The sequence below is a fragment of the Condylura cristata genome, unplaced genomic scaffold, assembly GCF_000260355.1.
Source record: "Condylura cristata isolate star-nosed mole 26May11 unplaced genomic scaffold, ConCri1.0 scaffold00003, whole genome shotgun sequence".
NCBI classification, from domain to species: Eukaryota; Metazoa; Chordata; class Mammalia; order Eulipotyphla; family Talpidae; genus Condylura; species Condylura cristata.
In genome coordinates this window covers 13,025,580-13,040,783 of record NW_004567104.1, presented here as the reverse complement: position 1 = coordinate 13,040,783, position 15,204 = coordinate 13,025,580, and the positions used below count along the sequence as shown (strand labels likewise).

General features: G+C 33.9%; 1 protein-coding gene across 1 annotated transcript in view; it reads right to left on the bottom strand.

Annotated features, from left to right (window-relative positions):
• The window catches only part of NAALADL2 (N-acetylated alpha-linked acidic dipeptidase-like 2), an 880,510-nt gene that overhangs the window by 471,617 nt on the left and 393,689 nt on the right, over window positions 1-15,204 (bottom strand). The window contains exon 4 of the mRNA XM_004674978.1: window positions 11,263-11,382. Within this exon, the coding sequence (XP_004675035.1) occupies window positions 11,263-11,382 (120 nt within the window). The remainder of the gene's footprint in view (window positions 1-11,262; window positions 11,383-15,204) is intronic.

Genomic DNA, 15,204 nt, shown 5'->3' with positions numbered 1-15,204 from the left:
TTGATGTAGGAAATAAAAAAAAAGAGGAAACCACAAAGTAAATAGGCATTTGTTTTAGCATATAAACAAAGTGGAATTATTCCAATTGTGATTATAATTATCATAGTAGATGCTTTAGAATTTAGTATTACTTGACTATCATTCAAATAATAATATATTATTAACTTAGAAAATAGAAAGAAACATACTAAATGAGATTACTGGGTCTAATCTAAAATACAATGAATGGGAATATACATAAAATTTATGTAAACTTAATGAGATTTGAAAAAACAAGCCTCATAAATAATAGAAACCCCTTTCCAAATTATTCATTATTAAAACCTTAAAAGCTTTATTCTTAACTGTAATATACATTGGGCTATAAAACCTTCCCAATAGCTTCTGGGTAAATGCAGTAAATATATATTTTCAGCTAAATAGCAACTTAATGAATACTTAAGAGGATAATAAATTAACTTATATGTTAATAATAAATTAACTTATATGTTTATAATAAAATTAAAATAATATATCATTGTGTATATATTATTTTTAAAGCTCAAGTGAGAATATTTTATGCTTATGTAGCTTTATTAAGGTTTTACTGCTTATTAAAGGTTAATTTGTTAAAAAATCATGATGTCTGTTGAACTTAAACTGAATACAACATACTGTGTTGCCATGTTTTAATTACATAAATTTGTGGTAGAAGTATTTTTTTCCAAAAAAAATATTGTAGCTTTTTTCAGAGATATTTCTTCCCAGAAGAAGCTTAATTCAGTCTTAAGGTAATTTATAAGCATTAGTAGATGAGGAAAACCCAATTGCTGTACATGATGCCTTACCTATGTATTCTAGAGAAAGCAATTTATTTTTATCACATCACAGTGAATGAGAAAAGGGGAGAAAAAATTAGGAGCATATAGTGATTAAAAATTAGAGATCAAATGATGTATTTTTAAATGTTTCTAGTAGAAAGCCAAAGGTTTATATAAGTTTATGTAAAAACATTCTTTAATAATGATCACTTCTATAAAATGTCAATAGAGAAATGAAAAAAAAAGAAAATCTTAAAGTAAGTTTTAGGATATTCTAATCTCATAAATATAAGAGTATCTTGAATTGAAGCTTCAATATCATACTCATTTCTAGGTAATCTAATTCCTTTACTGAAGTACTGAACCTTTACTTAAACAAGACAGATAAATTTTATGTTTGATATTTATGCATATTTATTTTAGGATACCTGAAAAGAATTAAATATCTATGCAAATTAATGTAAGTGGCACTTTTTTTAATAACTTAAGAATATTCCATGTGTATCTATACCACAACTTCTTTATCCATTTCCTAGTAAATGGGCTCTCGGTTGTTTGCAATTTGGCTACTACAAATAATGCCACAACAAACACGGGGTTGTGGAGCCTCCTTGGTGGTACAAAGGGTTCAAGTGTAGCATTATGGACCCAGTCGCAGCCACTTCATCATGAGTTTCAGTCCCCTACAGGGAGGTGATCCACATGGCGCAGCGAACCTCTCCGTCTTGCCCGCTGCTCTCCTCAGCAGTGTACCTTATTAATTTGCCTGTTCTGCTCCCCACTCTGTCTCTGGTGAATCTTCTCACCACACCTATCCCTTTGGCCTATGCCCTAGTTTTGTATGCATTTTTTTTTTTTTTTTAAGCATCGGGTTGCATATATCTCCTCTAGTCGTATTTTCACTTTTATTTTTTTTTGATAAATTCAAATAACATAATTGGAACCTATCAGATTTCTACATTTTTGAGGAATCTCTCCACAGCTTTCCGTAATGGTTGTACCATGTTACATGCCCGCCAACAGTGTGGAAGGATTTCCTTACATACAATTGTTCACCAACACATCTCATGTGTATTGAATATCAGGCATCTTGACAGGTGTGAGGTGATAAAATATCCTATTTGTTTTGGTTTGCATTTTTCTAATATTAAATGGTGAGCATCTTTTAAAGCGTCTCTTCCATTTTTATAGCTTCTCTGGAGAAAGACTTAGATAACCTGCACAGTTTTAATTGTTTTTTTTTTTTTTTATTTTATTTTGTATTTAGCAGTTTTTTCCATACTGGATATAATCCTCTTAATAGATGTCTCATGCACATTTTTTCTTCTATTCCGTAGGGTGTCTTCTTTTCGAAGCAATTTTATTTTACTGTGCAGAAGATTTTTAGTTTGATGTAGTGCCATTTGTTTATTTTTTTTTGCTTTTGTCTCATCTGATGATGGAGTCAAATCTTTAACATTTTTCTAAGCTTGTCAAAAAACAGAAGTTATGTAATTTAGCAAATTATGATAGCTTTTGACTACATAGAATGGGGATCCATTAGAAATAGGCTGCAAGGAGAAAACAGTACTTCTATTGCAGTTAAATCAGATATTTGCTCATATTTCCCCTCAGTATTTAGAATGCTCTAGGCACTGTGTTGAGTAGATATTATTTCAATTCATTTCTACAACTTTGTAATGTGCTAAATTACACAATGTTCTCAAAGTTATGCATGGGCAAGATGCCTTACCTTTCAAAATAAACTTAAAATTTCTGTTGGATGCCTATACTACTATTCTGTAAGTGCAGTAATGTTCTAATTCCTGAAATAATATTCTCTTACTATAAAATTCCATCACTTCAGAAACATTCTCTGCATAAAAATAAATATAGAATCTGGGCCCTCCCTGGTGGTGCAGCAGGTTAAAGCACAGCGCTGAGAAGCTTATGCCACTTCCGCCTGAGTTCGATTCCCGCCTGCCCCACAGGAGATCCACATGGCGAGGCAGACCTCTCCTGGCCCGCCCGCTGCTCCCCTCAGCAGTGTACTTCGTTGATCTGCCTGTTCTGCTCCCTGCTCTGTCTCTGGTGAGTCCTCTCAGCCCCCCCCCACCCCGCATCTCTGGCCTGTACCCCAGTTCTGTATGAATAAATAAATCTTTAAAAAATAATAATGTAGAATCTAAGTCCTGTAACATTGTTCATGAGTTTTCTTTATATTCTTAAGTCATTGTCTATGTTCACTCCTTACCAAAAAGTCAAGATGCATTTATTTTTAACATTTTTCTCAATTTATTATCTGATTTATTCCAGAAAAAAAAAGTGCATTCTTTGTGTTTAAATTAGACTGAAAATATACTATATGGTGCCATATATAATCCTTATTGTTAAATAATGCAAAAGTTAAATCTTGAGAGACAATTTTTGAGAAATTAGCTCATCTAATGAGTATATAATTTTCTTTAGTTCAGTTTTGCAGTTTAAGAAAGCTGTCATTTCCACATGTTTGAATTCATAGCCTTCTTTTTATAATCTCATTCAAATACTGATATTAACAACAATAATTCCCAATATCTATTAAGGATTTATTGTACATGTATTTCAAATTCATTGCTAACATGACCATACAAACTAGATTTCTATTATCATTGTAGAGTTTATTTAGAAAGTACAAAAAAATATGACATCAAGTAGGTCAGATAATATTCTAAAGTCACACAACTATCAAGCAAAAGTTTGAACTTGTCACTACTATCCTTTACTCTGTTGTTCTTCACTACTCAAAATAAATTCAGATCTCAAGGGTTGTATAATTCAAAATACTAGAAAGGGAGGAGAAAGGTGAGTTGAGAAGGAGGAAGAAGCCCGATGTTCTGCAATATAGGATTGATACTATTTCTGTGTGAGTAATATGGTGACATGTATCTAAAGAGATGTGATTATATACCCCTGAATCTTTTACAATATGACTATTTTTAAAATTATTTGTCTTTATGATTACAAGAGCTGGGGCGCAGGCCATAAGTGTGGGCAGTGGGGGTGTAAGGGATTCACCAGAGTGGGAAACAGAACAAGAAGATTTACTGAAAGACAGGAGAGGTCTGCTGCATCATGTGCCAGGGATCAAACTCATGCTGCAGTGGCTGCAAATAGCATCACAGTACTAAGACTTAACTCCTTGTATCACCAGGGAGGCCCCTTTTACAATATCACAAACTGACATTACAAAAAAAAATAATATAATACAGTATATATATTGATGTGTCCAAATAATTGCATAAAAGTTAAATTTTATCTATAGCTTACTCTTTCAGATTTCATAGCACACTATAATATATTAAATAAAATATTTCTTGGGTTCTCACTGGTGGCACAATGGGTTAAAGCTCTGCATTATCAAGCTCTTAAAGCTCTCCAAAGCCACTGAAGCATAAGTTCGTTCCCCCACCAGGTAGCTGACCCACATGGCGTAGCAGACCTCTCCTGACCAGCTAGCTATTCCCATCATCAGTGTATTTCAGTAAATATGCCTGTTTTGCTCCCCATTCTGTCTTGGATTAATCCTCTCACCACCCCTGCACCTCTGGCCTCTACCCCAGTTCTGTAAGCATAAATAAATCTTTAAAAATAAAAACAATAAAAATAGATAAAATATTTCTTAAGTATAATTTTAGTGATCGAAACTGGAAGGTATTAACTGCTGTTTTCCATTCTTTCTCCCTGCTTTTCTCCCTTATCTCTCCCTTTCTAAATCCCTCTTTCTTTCTCTTTGATTTTTCTTTTGGCTTTCACATATATATACATAAAATATTCAATTAGAAGAAACAAAATGCCTGTATCTTTACTTTACTTATGATAACAAACTTTCATGACAAAATGTTATCTATTTATTTATGCTAATACTATTGAATAAGCTACATGTAAAAATCGACACTTCTGATACAAGCTGTCAGTTACTGTGTCATAGTATTTAAATGATAAGTAACTGCAATTAAATTGTATTATTATGCAGGTAAATGCACACATAACTTTCACATTATGGGATTCATACAGACTGAAAATTAATAAACATACTTTGGCTTTAAGCCAAAAAACATTCAGTTAATTCTTCTGTTCTAAATTCACTTTCTTAAATCTGCTTGCTAAATAGCAGAATGCCACAATCTAAAGTCTTCATTATAACTTATGATTGAAGTTGCATTTCTACTTTTACAGATATAGTTATATGTGCTCTAATCATATACAAAAATAACCGAAGTCAACCACTAAACCATTGTTTCCTGATTTTTATTTTCTAGCTGACCACAATTTCACTGACCAGTGGAGGAAAGCTGGAGTTTTTATAATCACAAACTATGGAGCAGTGGACTTTGCAATTACTTCTGAAAACTGGGTAGAAGGTGACCTTAAATAATTCAGTAAATAAGCATGCATTTTTGAAGTATTAAGATAGTGTTCATGTTTATGTTTATTCATATAATGCTTTCAAAAATTGCTTATGATAAAAGCAAATTTACCTTTCTATACAGAATCAAATCTAAAACATCAAATGATGAAAATATAAGAAACAATTTGTTCACTTTAAATATCCATAAAATAACATGCAAAATATTTGCTAAGCATACATAGATCAGCAAGTATGAACACATCTACATGATTTGTGTGACTTTATTTGAAAATGTTTTTATAGGTAATGCTGGAAAGAAAATAGGAAGCAAAACAAGACAGAAGGAGAAAGGCAAATGATTGGTTTCACTTATACATGGATTATACAGAAACAAAACAAAGGATCAGACAAAACCGAACCAAGTACTTAGCATCTGCTAACAAAACTAAAGGAAGCAGAAAGAATGAATGGCTGGGTGGGAGCAAAGGAGGGAAGGGACCAGTTGGATTATAGGGTCTTTAGCAGTATGTATGGTATGAAAAGATACATAAGCATACGTTTGAACTTATAATCCCTAAAACAGATGCAATAGTGTAAAACTTCACCTCAAAAAAAAAAATGTATATATATATAGACATATATAACTAAACTAGACAATTGCCTATTATTTTAATTGAACATATGTTGAGTATTGATTGGAAAATAGTCAGTTTATATTTGCTGATAACTTACAATATAATAGTAATAGGAATGCAACATGTGCACAAAGGCATAAGACATCTAATTATTTGTAATTTTTCTGCATACAAATTTGACTCCTACAAGATGCCTGGATGACGTGTGTTGTAGAGCTAAACATCAGACTTTGCTCTACATTTCAGTGGGATACACTTGATTTCCTATTGTCACAGAATTCATAGTGATCCTTTTATCACTGTTTATGAAAATGACTCTAAAAAGAAAGGCAAATGATCTTAACTTCATTTACAAAATGAATTTCAAACTTAGAGTTGCCTAGTCAATTTGGGAATTTGAGAGGTCTTGGGATTTGATTTCCTATGTCTCAGACTGTCACAGAAAAACCTAAATGATTCTATTATGACATATAAAAGAAAATTGTCTTAAAACTTTAAAAAAAATAAGTGATTTTACTATATAATAAACCCTAAAAAAATAAAGTTAAAATGAACCTAAACATCTCTCCTTTGAGTTTTACATTTAAAAAAAGTAACCGCAGACTAGCTCTGGAAAATGTGGTTGGCTCTTTCCTGCACCATTAATGTGTGGATGTCAAAGTATGTATCAAAAAGTCATTTGCTTTTGACAGTTCATGCTACATAATATGGGGATTTTGAATAATCCCTTCCTGGAGACTACATTAACAAAATTCCTAGTGTTTATCATAAAACTAATGACACCCCCTCCTTCATGACTATGATTATTTTTTCTACTCATTTTAGGAGATGGTGTAATATCAAAATTATGTTTCTTCTTTGCTCTTCCAATCTCAGATGCAAAGCTTCCTTCCCAAATTCATTTCTGAACTATGACTTAGTAACTACTGTTCAGCTAAAATAAGGTTACCTTTTCATGTTTCACGCCCAGATGCTCATTCAGAATCATGAATAATGGTTGTAATTCCCATAAAAGTCAATTGGTCCCGTGGCTTATTCAACCCATCTATGTTACTCTCTTAACCTACTTTGGAATTTCAGCCTTAGAGTATGTTTGACAACAGGTGAGGCAAGGTCAGATATATAATGTACACTTGTCTAATGCATGGTTCTTTTACTCTTATATGGGAATGTGTATTAAAAGAATATCAATGTTTCCTTCAAGTATTTGGGAACAAAAAACAGAATTCGTTAGAATATAATTTAAAAGGTTAAAGAAAGGATTCCCTGTCTCCTCTGGTTAAAAGTTCATTAACTTGAAGAATTCTTGGAACTCTCTGTTAAATATATTCCTAGAACTATTAAAAAAAATGAGACAACTAAAATAAGTTCTTAATAGTTGTGATCAACTCTATATAAAGAATTGATTTACTACTTTGTAGATGTGGCCAACAAGTTAAAAAATATAATTATTTTCATGAGTATTCAATACAAACTTGTTTTGACTTAATTATCTACTGGTAAGGAAATTTAGTAACTAACCTATAACCTCTTTAGAAAAAATAGAAATGGAATCTTATCCTGAATTATTATTTTTATTTATTTTATTTATTTTTTATATCATACTTCATTTGTGCATTTTTTTTTTTCATCTCACTTGTAATCCTCATGGGCTTCCTGCCACCAGTTCACCCATGTACCATCACCATAGTCTCATCGCTCTTCCCACCCCAGTTTTGATCCCATTCCCCATTACCATCTCACACCAGTGAGAATGGCACATATTAAAACAACTAGCAACAACAGATGTTGGCAAGGATGTGGAGAAAAAGGAACTCTTCTACAGTGCTGGTGGGAATGCAAACCACTGTGAAAAGCTTGGAGGTTTTTCAAACTGCTAAAAATAGAGCTTCCATATGACCCAGCAATCCCACTCCGAAGCATCTATCCAAAGTACACAAACACACCGATTCAAAAGGACACATTCACCTCCATGTTTACTGCACTTTTTACAATAGGGAATGTATGGAATCAACCACAAAATAGATGACTGGATTAAGAAGATATAGTACATAGACACAATGGAATATTACCCAGAAATCAGAAAAGTTCATACCTTTTGTAACAACATGGATGAAGCTAGAATAAATCATGCTTAGTGAAACGTCAGAAAGAAAAAGAAAAAAGGCCCTCCCTGGTGGTGCAGCGGATTAAAGCACAGCACTAAGAAGCTAAAGCCACTTTCACAGGAGTTCGATCCCTGCCTGCCCTGGAGGTGACCACATGGCGTGGCAGACCTCTCCTGACCTGCCCACTGCTCCCCTCCGCAGTGTACTTAGTCGATCTGCCTATTCTGCTCCCAACTCTGTCCCTGGTGAAGCCTCTCTCCGCCCCTGAGCCTCTGGCCAGTTCTGTATGCACAAATAAATAAATCTTTAAAAAGAAAAAGAAAAAAAAAATGTGTAAGGGAACAGGGTTGGGGGACAGAAAAGCAAAGGTAATAAAGTAAAAACAAAAAACGAAAACAATGGACACCTTTAACCTGAATTATTAAAGATGTCTATTTCTGCTTACAAAACAAACATGCAATCATTATAGAGCATCTAGGAATTTAGGAAAAATACAAAGAAGTAGAAAGCATCCATAAGGCCATCTATCCAGTTAATATAATTGACCCTTCCCACAAGAACACTTTAGTCATATGTATCACTGATTGATGAAGCAAGCAGATTTCATAGAGTGGATCCACAGCAATATTACCTTATTGCCCATTCTCCTTTTAAAATATACCTAGAGAAGAACTTTCTTAAATACTTAAATACTTATGCTATGGGTAGTTAAAAAAATCCTGCAATCAATGTGAGTCACGACAATAAATAAGTGAATATCATGTCTATATCAAAATGTACACTTGATTTAAAATTCTATATTATTTTAAAAATCCATCTATTTTAACCATATAATTTTATTTAGGTAACATTAATTTAAAACATCTTATATGATTTAGAGATACAGGTTCACACCTACTTAGCTGTATGTTACCACATGATAGCAACCACAAAGCACAATTATCATCTACAGTAACTCTTTGGGTCCTCATCCTTCTCTTCTGGTAGCCTCAATTTTGCAGTCATATTTCTAGGATTTGCTTTGGTTTACTTTCTTTTTTCCCTTCACTTTGTTTCTTCATATACCATAGAGGAGTGACATAATCTGGTACTTGTCTTTTTCTTTCTAATTTACTTCATTTGCATCAACCCTTCTAGTTTCTGTTTAAGATAATGTCTTAAAAGTAGATATTTGGTGGGTAGAACTTTCCTTCCTTTACAGTCTCTGCTCTTTTAAAAGTGTTTCATAGCTTCTTACACTCAGATATTTAAGCTACCTTTCAATTTTGCAGAGACTTTATTGATGGATGAATGATCCCCTGTAGTTTCCATGCCATGGAAAAAGATACTCTAATCTGGCTGGTTTTGGCTCTCCATTCTAAGAGGTAACTCTCAGGCAGAAGAGAACCACATCTTCCTGTTAATTGTGCCCATTTTCTGGCCCATTGGAGATATGTGCATTTTTCTTCTATCAACTCTGTGTACACAGATATTATTTTCTGCTCATTTGTGCTCATTTGTTAGATGCTCAGCAAATTCATTCTTACCTTTAGATTTTCCATTTAAAGTCAGAACAAGCCACTAATCCCCTTGTAATTGCATAGAGTATATATTTATCCACTGTGGCACAATGAAGTCCCAGCTACCAGTCTTGTAGTGGAACTTAAACTATATTTATCTCAAATTCCTATTGATAATAATATCCTCTCCTACAATTTTAAATATTTTATATTCAGAAGTGAGAGGGAGGTTTTATAGTCTAACATGTTTCCATTTATTTCCCTTGAAATATTCCTGTTGGTTAGAGCTCATTTTAACACATCCATTCACTTTAACCTTAGAGTCTGCCAAACTCCAAGTCAACATTTTGATTAATTATAGACATATATACCAGTCTACTCTCGCTAAACAAATAAACATTTATGTAAAGAACCAGGAACTGAGATGAGACTGTCTGGGTCTAAAAGCTAAGAGAGGCTTAAGCTTTTTCTGCTTTACTTACCTTACCTATAAATTAAATGAAAGTTCTCAATGTGGTTAGAGTGAACATCAATTTAATAATATATTACATAGGATTAGGAAAAAATCTTGCCCATATTAACAATACTACTTTTAGAAGTTACATTATTATACAACAACTACAAGTTTGACTTATGAGGATTTTTACAGCATTAAATATTCTTCAAATCAGTATTGTATATATTCAGCTACATAACAATAGCACAATTTTAAAATACTAAACCAGACATTGTTTTGAGTATTTTATGACATCAGTGATTCCATGTTTATTATCATCATTGACTTATTTTCCCATTAAAATACATTCCTTGAACTGTATCTATTGGGTCAAAATGTGTTTATTCAAAGTTATTTAATACAAACTGACAAATTATCCTGTCAAAAATTAATATTATTGTACATGACTTATTCAAGGCTATCTTAAAATTCTGACCAGTTATCAGAAAATAATTTAAGTAAAAGGATATACTCAGAAAGTGGCAAAATAACAGGGACAGGTTACTCTGTTGTCTCCTTATAAGACTGTATAACCAATTTCTAGAAACATTTTTGGATTTGGGAATTAGCAAAGCTCATTTAAGAGCTGAGTAAGGGTAAATCCATTATATCTCCAGAAGCAGAAAATTATAGTGGTGTGACTACACTGACCATTCTATTTTAATAGTAAAAGAAAATGAAGTAAAAATAAGCAGTACTGGCTGTCAACTGTTGTGGCTCATTATGAGATACTTAGATTGAGCTGCTTTAATTATGTAAATGCATCTAGTGGTTGAGTGTTAATAAACTTCTATTTAAATAAAATAAATCAAAATTCTACTTCTCCTTAGTATATTATATTTTAATTAAATTCCTGAGCACAATCAGTAGCTGTGAAGTTATACAGTTAACAAAATCAATCACTGAAGAGTGTAAATCAGATAGATAATATTCTAACATAAAACGTATGGCAGTTAGTCAGTGTTGATAATAGATTAGAATTTTCACTTATGTCATATGAAAAGGACAAAGTGGCATTCATTTCTTAACACTCAAGCTAGATTTTATGAAGAGTATGCCAATTTTATCAAGGCTCTGCAAATTCACCAGTACCTTATCTCCGGTCTTAAATAATAAAATGTACCATTTTTTTTTTTTCTCTTAAAGACATTTATTTAAAATGTCCTATGTTGGCAAAACCATCTTCCTATGATATTCTTCATTTCACTGTAGGTCTTTTTCTCCCCTCATTCCCTCCACACCTCTCTCCCTATCACTCCCCCTATCACACAAACACTCAAGCACTTCACACCCACAGAGACTTAAATTCTAACAAAACAATTCAATTCACCTCTTAAAACAGTCATTGGACTAACCTTATAAAGTAGTGGCAATTTTCCTAATTTCAGGAGTGCAATCTGATTCTTGGTGTTTTTCAGGTTTTTAATCCTTTTCAAATCATCTGCATTTCCATAGCTCACATCAATGACTTCAGCCTAAAGATAAATCAAATAAATTGTTAATTTAATATGGCAGAATCATTTGTAACGATTTGACATGCTCAAAGGAAAATGTTTCTTACTACATCTCAATCACTACAGATATTAACATTCTCTTCCTATTAGGATACAGTTACTTTGGTCAGTTGAGAAGTCAGTCATTTTTATTTTGCAATCTCCATTCAGAATAGAATTAAATGAAGTTTAAGCCTTTACTAGACCACCACATTTGAATATTCTATATTCATTTCTTTTGTCTGAAAAGTGAGTCATTTTGTAAAACACTACAAGATTATTTTCCTTAAGTTTCAACTACTATACTTTTTTTTTTTAAGATTTATTTATTTATTCATACAGAACTGGGATAACAGGCCAGAGATGCGGAGGGTGAGAGGATTCACCAGGGACAGAGTGGGGAGCAGAACAGGCAGATTGACGAAGTACACTGCTGAGGGGAGCAGCGGGCGGGTCAGGAGAGGTCTGCCCCGCCATGTGGTCACCTCCGTGGCAGGTGGGAATCGAACTCATGTGGAAGTGGCTTTAGCTTCTCAGTGCTGTGCTTTAACCCGCTGCGCCACCAGGGAGGGCCCTCAACTACTATACAATCATAGCATTCTTAGACTTGAGGACAACTAAAGTTCTACTGTTATCTAAATGAAGTACAAAATCTATCATAATAGCTGTTCACATTCTGCATTAACCAGTTGTGACTGACAATTCCTTGGCTTGTGAAGAATATGATCTATACAACCATATATACCAGTTTAGCATTCAAAGACTTTGGAATGTGCTCCCAAACTGCTACCTTAGTCACATCTGCCACTACCCCCTACAGTGTTCTGAGAAATCATGGAAAATTCTCTAGGAGTGGAGATGGAGAATCCCAAGCTGTACCCTCCTATCCTTCTCAATGTACTTCAAAAGAGTTATATATCAAAATCTTCCATTAAAGACTCATTTGAATAAAGAATTCTATTTTTAGAAGAAAATGTGAGTACCAGCAAGAGGTCAGTGAATCTGTTATCAGAAACAAGTTGGGATAAAATATCTTCTAAGATACTGCATTCATCTACATCTGTAAAAAAAATGTGATGATATTAATCAAATGTACCTACCTGATGAATTGGATTTCCCTTTTCCCAATTATATATGACATTCTTATCTTTGAATCTCAGAGTAATGTTTCTGCTTTTTTAAATCCTTAGTGACTACCAATCCTATCCTTTTATACATATTTCTCTACCAATATAGAGAGGGGCCATTATCACTTGTTATGTATGGCATATATTTTAGTTTATTTGTCTTGAGTCAAAATGACTTCAATTTATATAGAATCTGTGGGAGAATAAGCATATTTCTTTTTTATAAATATTTGTTTATTTATGGATAAAGAACTGGGGTACAGGGGCAAGGAGAGAATTCACCAGACACAGAGTAGGGAGCAGAACAGGCAAACTGATGAAGTATTCAGCTGAGGGAAGCAGTGGTGGCAAAAGGAGAAGTTGGCTGCACCATGTAGGTCACCTTCCTGGCTAGGGATTGTACTCGTGCTGAAGTAGCTGGGCTAGCTTGCAGTGCTGTGCTTTAACCCATTACTTTAGCACGTTGCACCAAGCAAAACTAATTGTTTATAACCTTGTATCAGATGTACTTTTTTATTTTAATTTTGTTCCTAGTAAAATATGATTATCAATGTCTCATTAATACAATATTAAATTTGCTGATACCATTAGAATATAAATTATTGCTATGCATACAAAACTGGGTACAGGCCAGAGGTGCAGGGGTGGAGAGAGGATTCACTAGAGTCAAAGTGAGGAGCAGAACTGGCAGATCAATGAAGTACATGACTGAGGGGTGCAGTAGGCCAGCCATGTGGATCACCTCTGGGGTGGACGGGGATTGAACTCATACTGAAATGGCTTTAGCTGCTTAGTGCTGTGTTTTTTTTTTTTGTTTGTTTGTTTTTGTTTTGTTTTGTTTTGTTTTGTTTTTTAAAGATTTTATTTATTTGTGCATACAGAGCTGGGGTACAGGACAGAGACTCAGGGGTGGCGAAAGACTTCACCAGAGACAGAGTGGGGAGCAGAACAGGCAGATTGACGAAGTACACTGCTGAGGGGAGCAGCGGGCGGGTCAGGAGAGGTCTGCCACGCCATGTGGTCACCTCCGGGACAGGCGGGAATCGAACTCATGCAGAAGTGGTTTCAGCTTCTTAGTGCAGTGCTTTAACCTGCTGCACCACAGGGAAGGCCAGTGTTGTGTTTTAACCTGCTGTGCCACTAGGGAGTGGCCAACAATTGTATATTAATAATCGTATTGCAAAAGTGAGATGTCACATTTTTTCATTTAAAATTTGTATACCACCAACTAATCATCTGTAATTCATTGACTGTATTTTAAAACAGTAGTAAATGATTGGAAATAGATATATGTTTTTCATATTAAGTAGAAAAAAAAAACTTACTGATTTGAGAGGGCATAGGCCAGATAGTGATTTTTTTTTCTTTGTGTACATACCAAAAAGACATGACAGTTACAGAAATATCAATTCTGTAAAAATAATCACATTATTGGAAGGTAACAATAGCTTGCATCAACAATGGCAATTTCAGATAACAAGCTCTTCAGCCCATCTTCTATAAAAAGCACAAGTCAATAGATTAAGCATTTTGACATGTAAAGAGGTTTTTTCAGAAAAAAAAAATATTCTATAACACAGGCATCATTATATCAATTTATTTTGGTTTATGCATGTGTAGCCTGTGTATTAAAAAAATCAGTAATTATAGAAGTCTCAATGTTCTGATGGTTTGACAGGTGATAATAAAAATGTATCTATTGTATTCAAAGAATATCTTTGAACCAAGTCCTTTCCTGTTTACCTGCAGGCAAACTGAAAATCACAGCTGCAAGGAAGCACATTGAATTTTTTTCTGAGACACAAATCAATATACAATATGATAAAATGTCAAGCTATTTCTTTCCACACATTCTTGTTCCTACAATGAAACTTTTCTTATTGCATTTATGCTGTCATACTAGAATATCATCCACTCGACCAACTAAAATACTATGTTTAAATTAAGTCCAAAAACCAAGTATTAAGTTATAGCTGACATTCCCAATGGAAAATGTCAAATGAATAGGAATCTAAATACATGTTGAATATTCACTCCATGTGTATCATGAATTTTTTCCATTGAGAATTTCCCTGGGGAATAAGAGGGTGTCACTGAGAAATACAGAATTAAATCAAACTTAGTCTCATTAAAAAAAGAAAGAAACATTTAAAAATAAAACTTACACATTTTTGTTTTTAAGATTTTTTTATTTATTCATACAGAACTGGGGTACAGGCCAGAGATGCCGAGGGTGAGAGGATTCACCAGGAACAGAGTGGGGTGCAGAACAGGCAGATCGACGAAGTACACTGCTGAGGGGAGCAGTGGGCAGGTCAGGAGAGGTCTGCCTAGCCACGTGGATCTCCTCCGGGGCAGGCGGGTATCAAACTCATGCAGAATTGGCTTAAGCTTCTTAATGCAGTGCTTTAACCTGCTGAGCCACCAAGGAGGGCCCAAGACTTACACATTTTTATTTAAATTCAATAAAATATCTGAACTAAGAACAAAACAGTTAAAACTATAGTAATTGAAACAAACAAAAAAAATGTGTATTTTATATTGCCAAAAAAATTATTAGGATGACGGGCCCTCCCTGGTGGTGCAGCGGGTTAAAGCACAGCACTAAGAAGCTTAAGCCACTTCTGCATGAGTTCAATTCCCGCCTGCTCCAGAGATCACCACATGGCATGGCAGA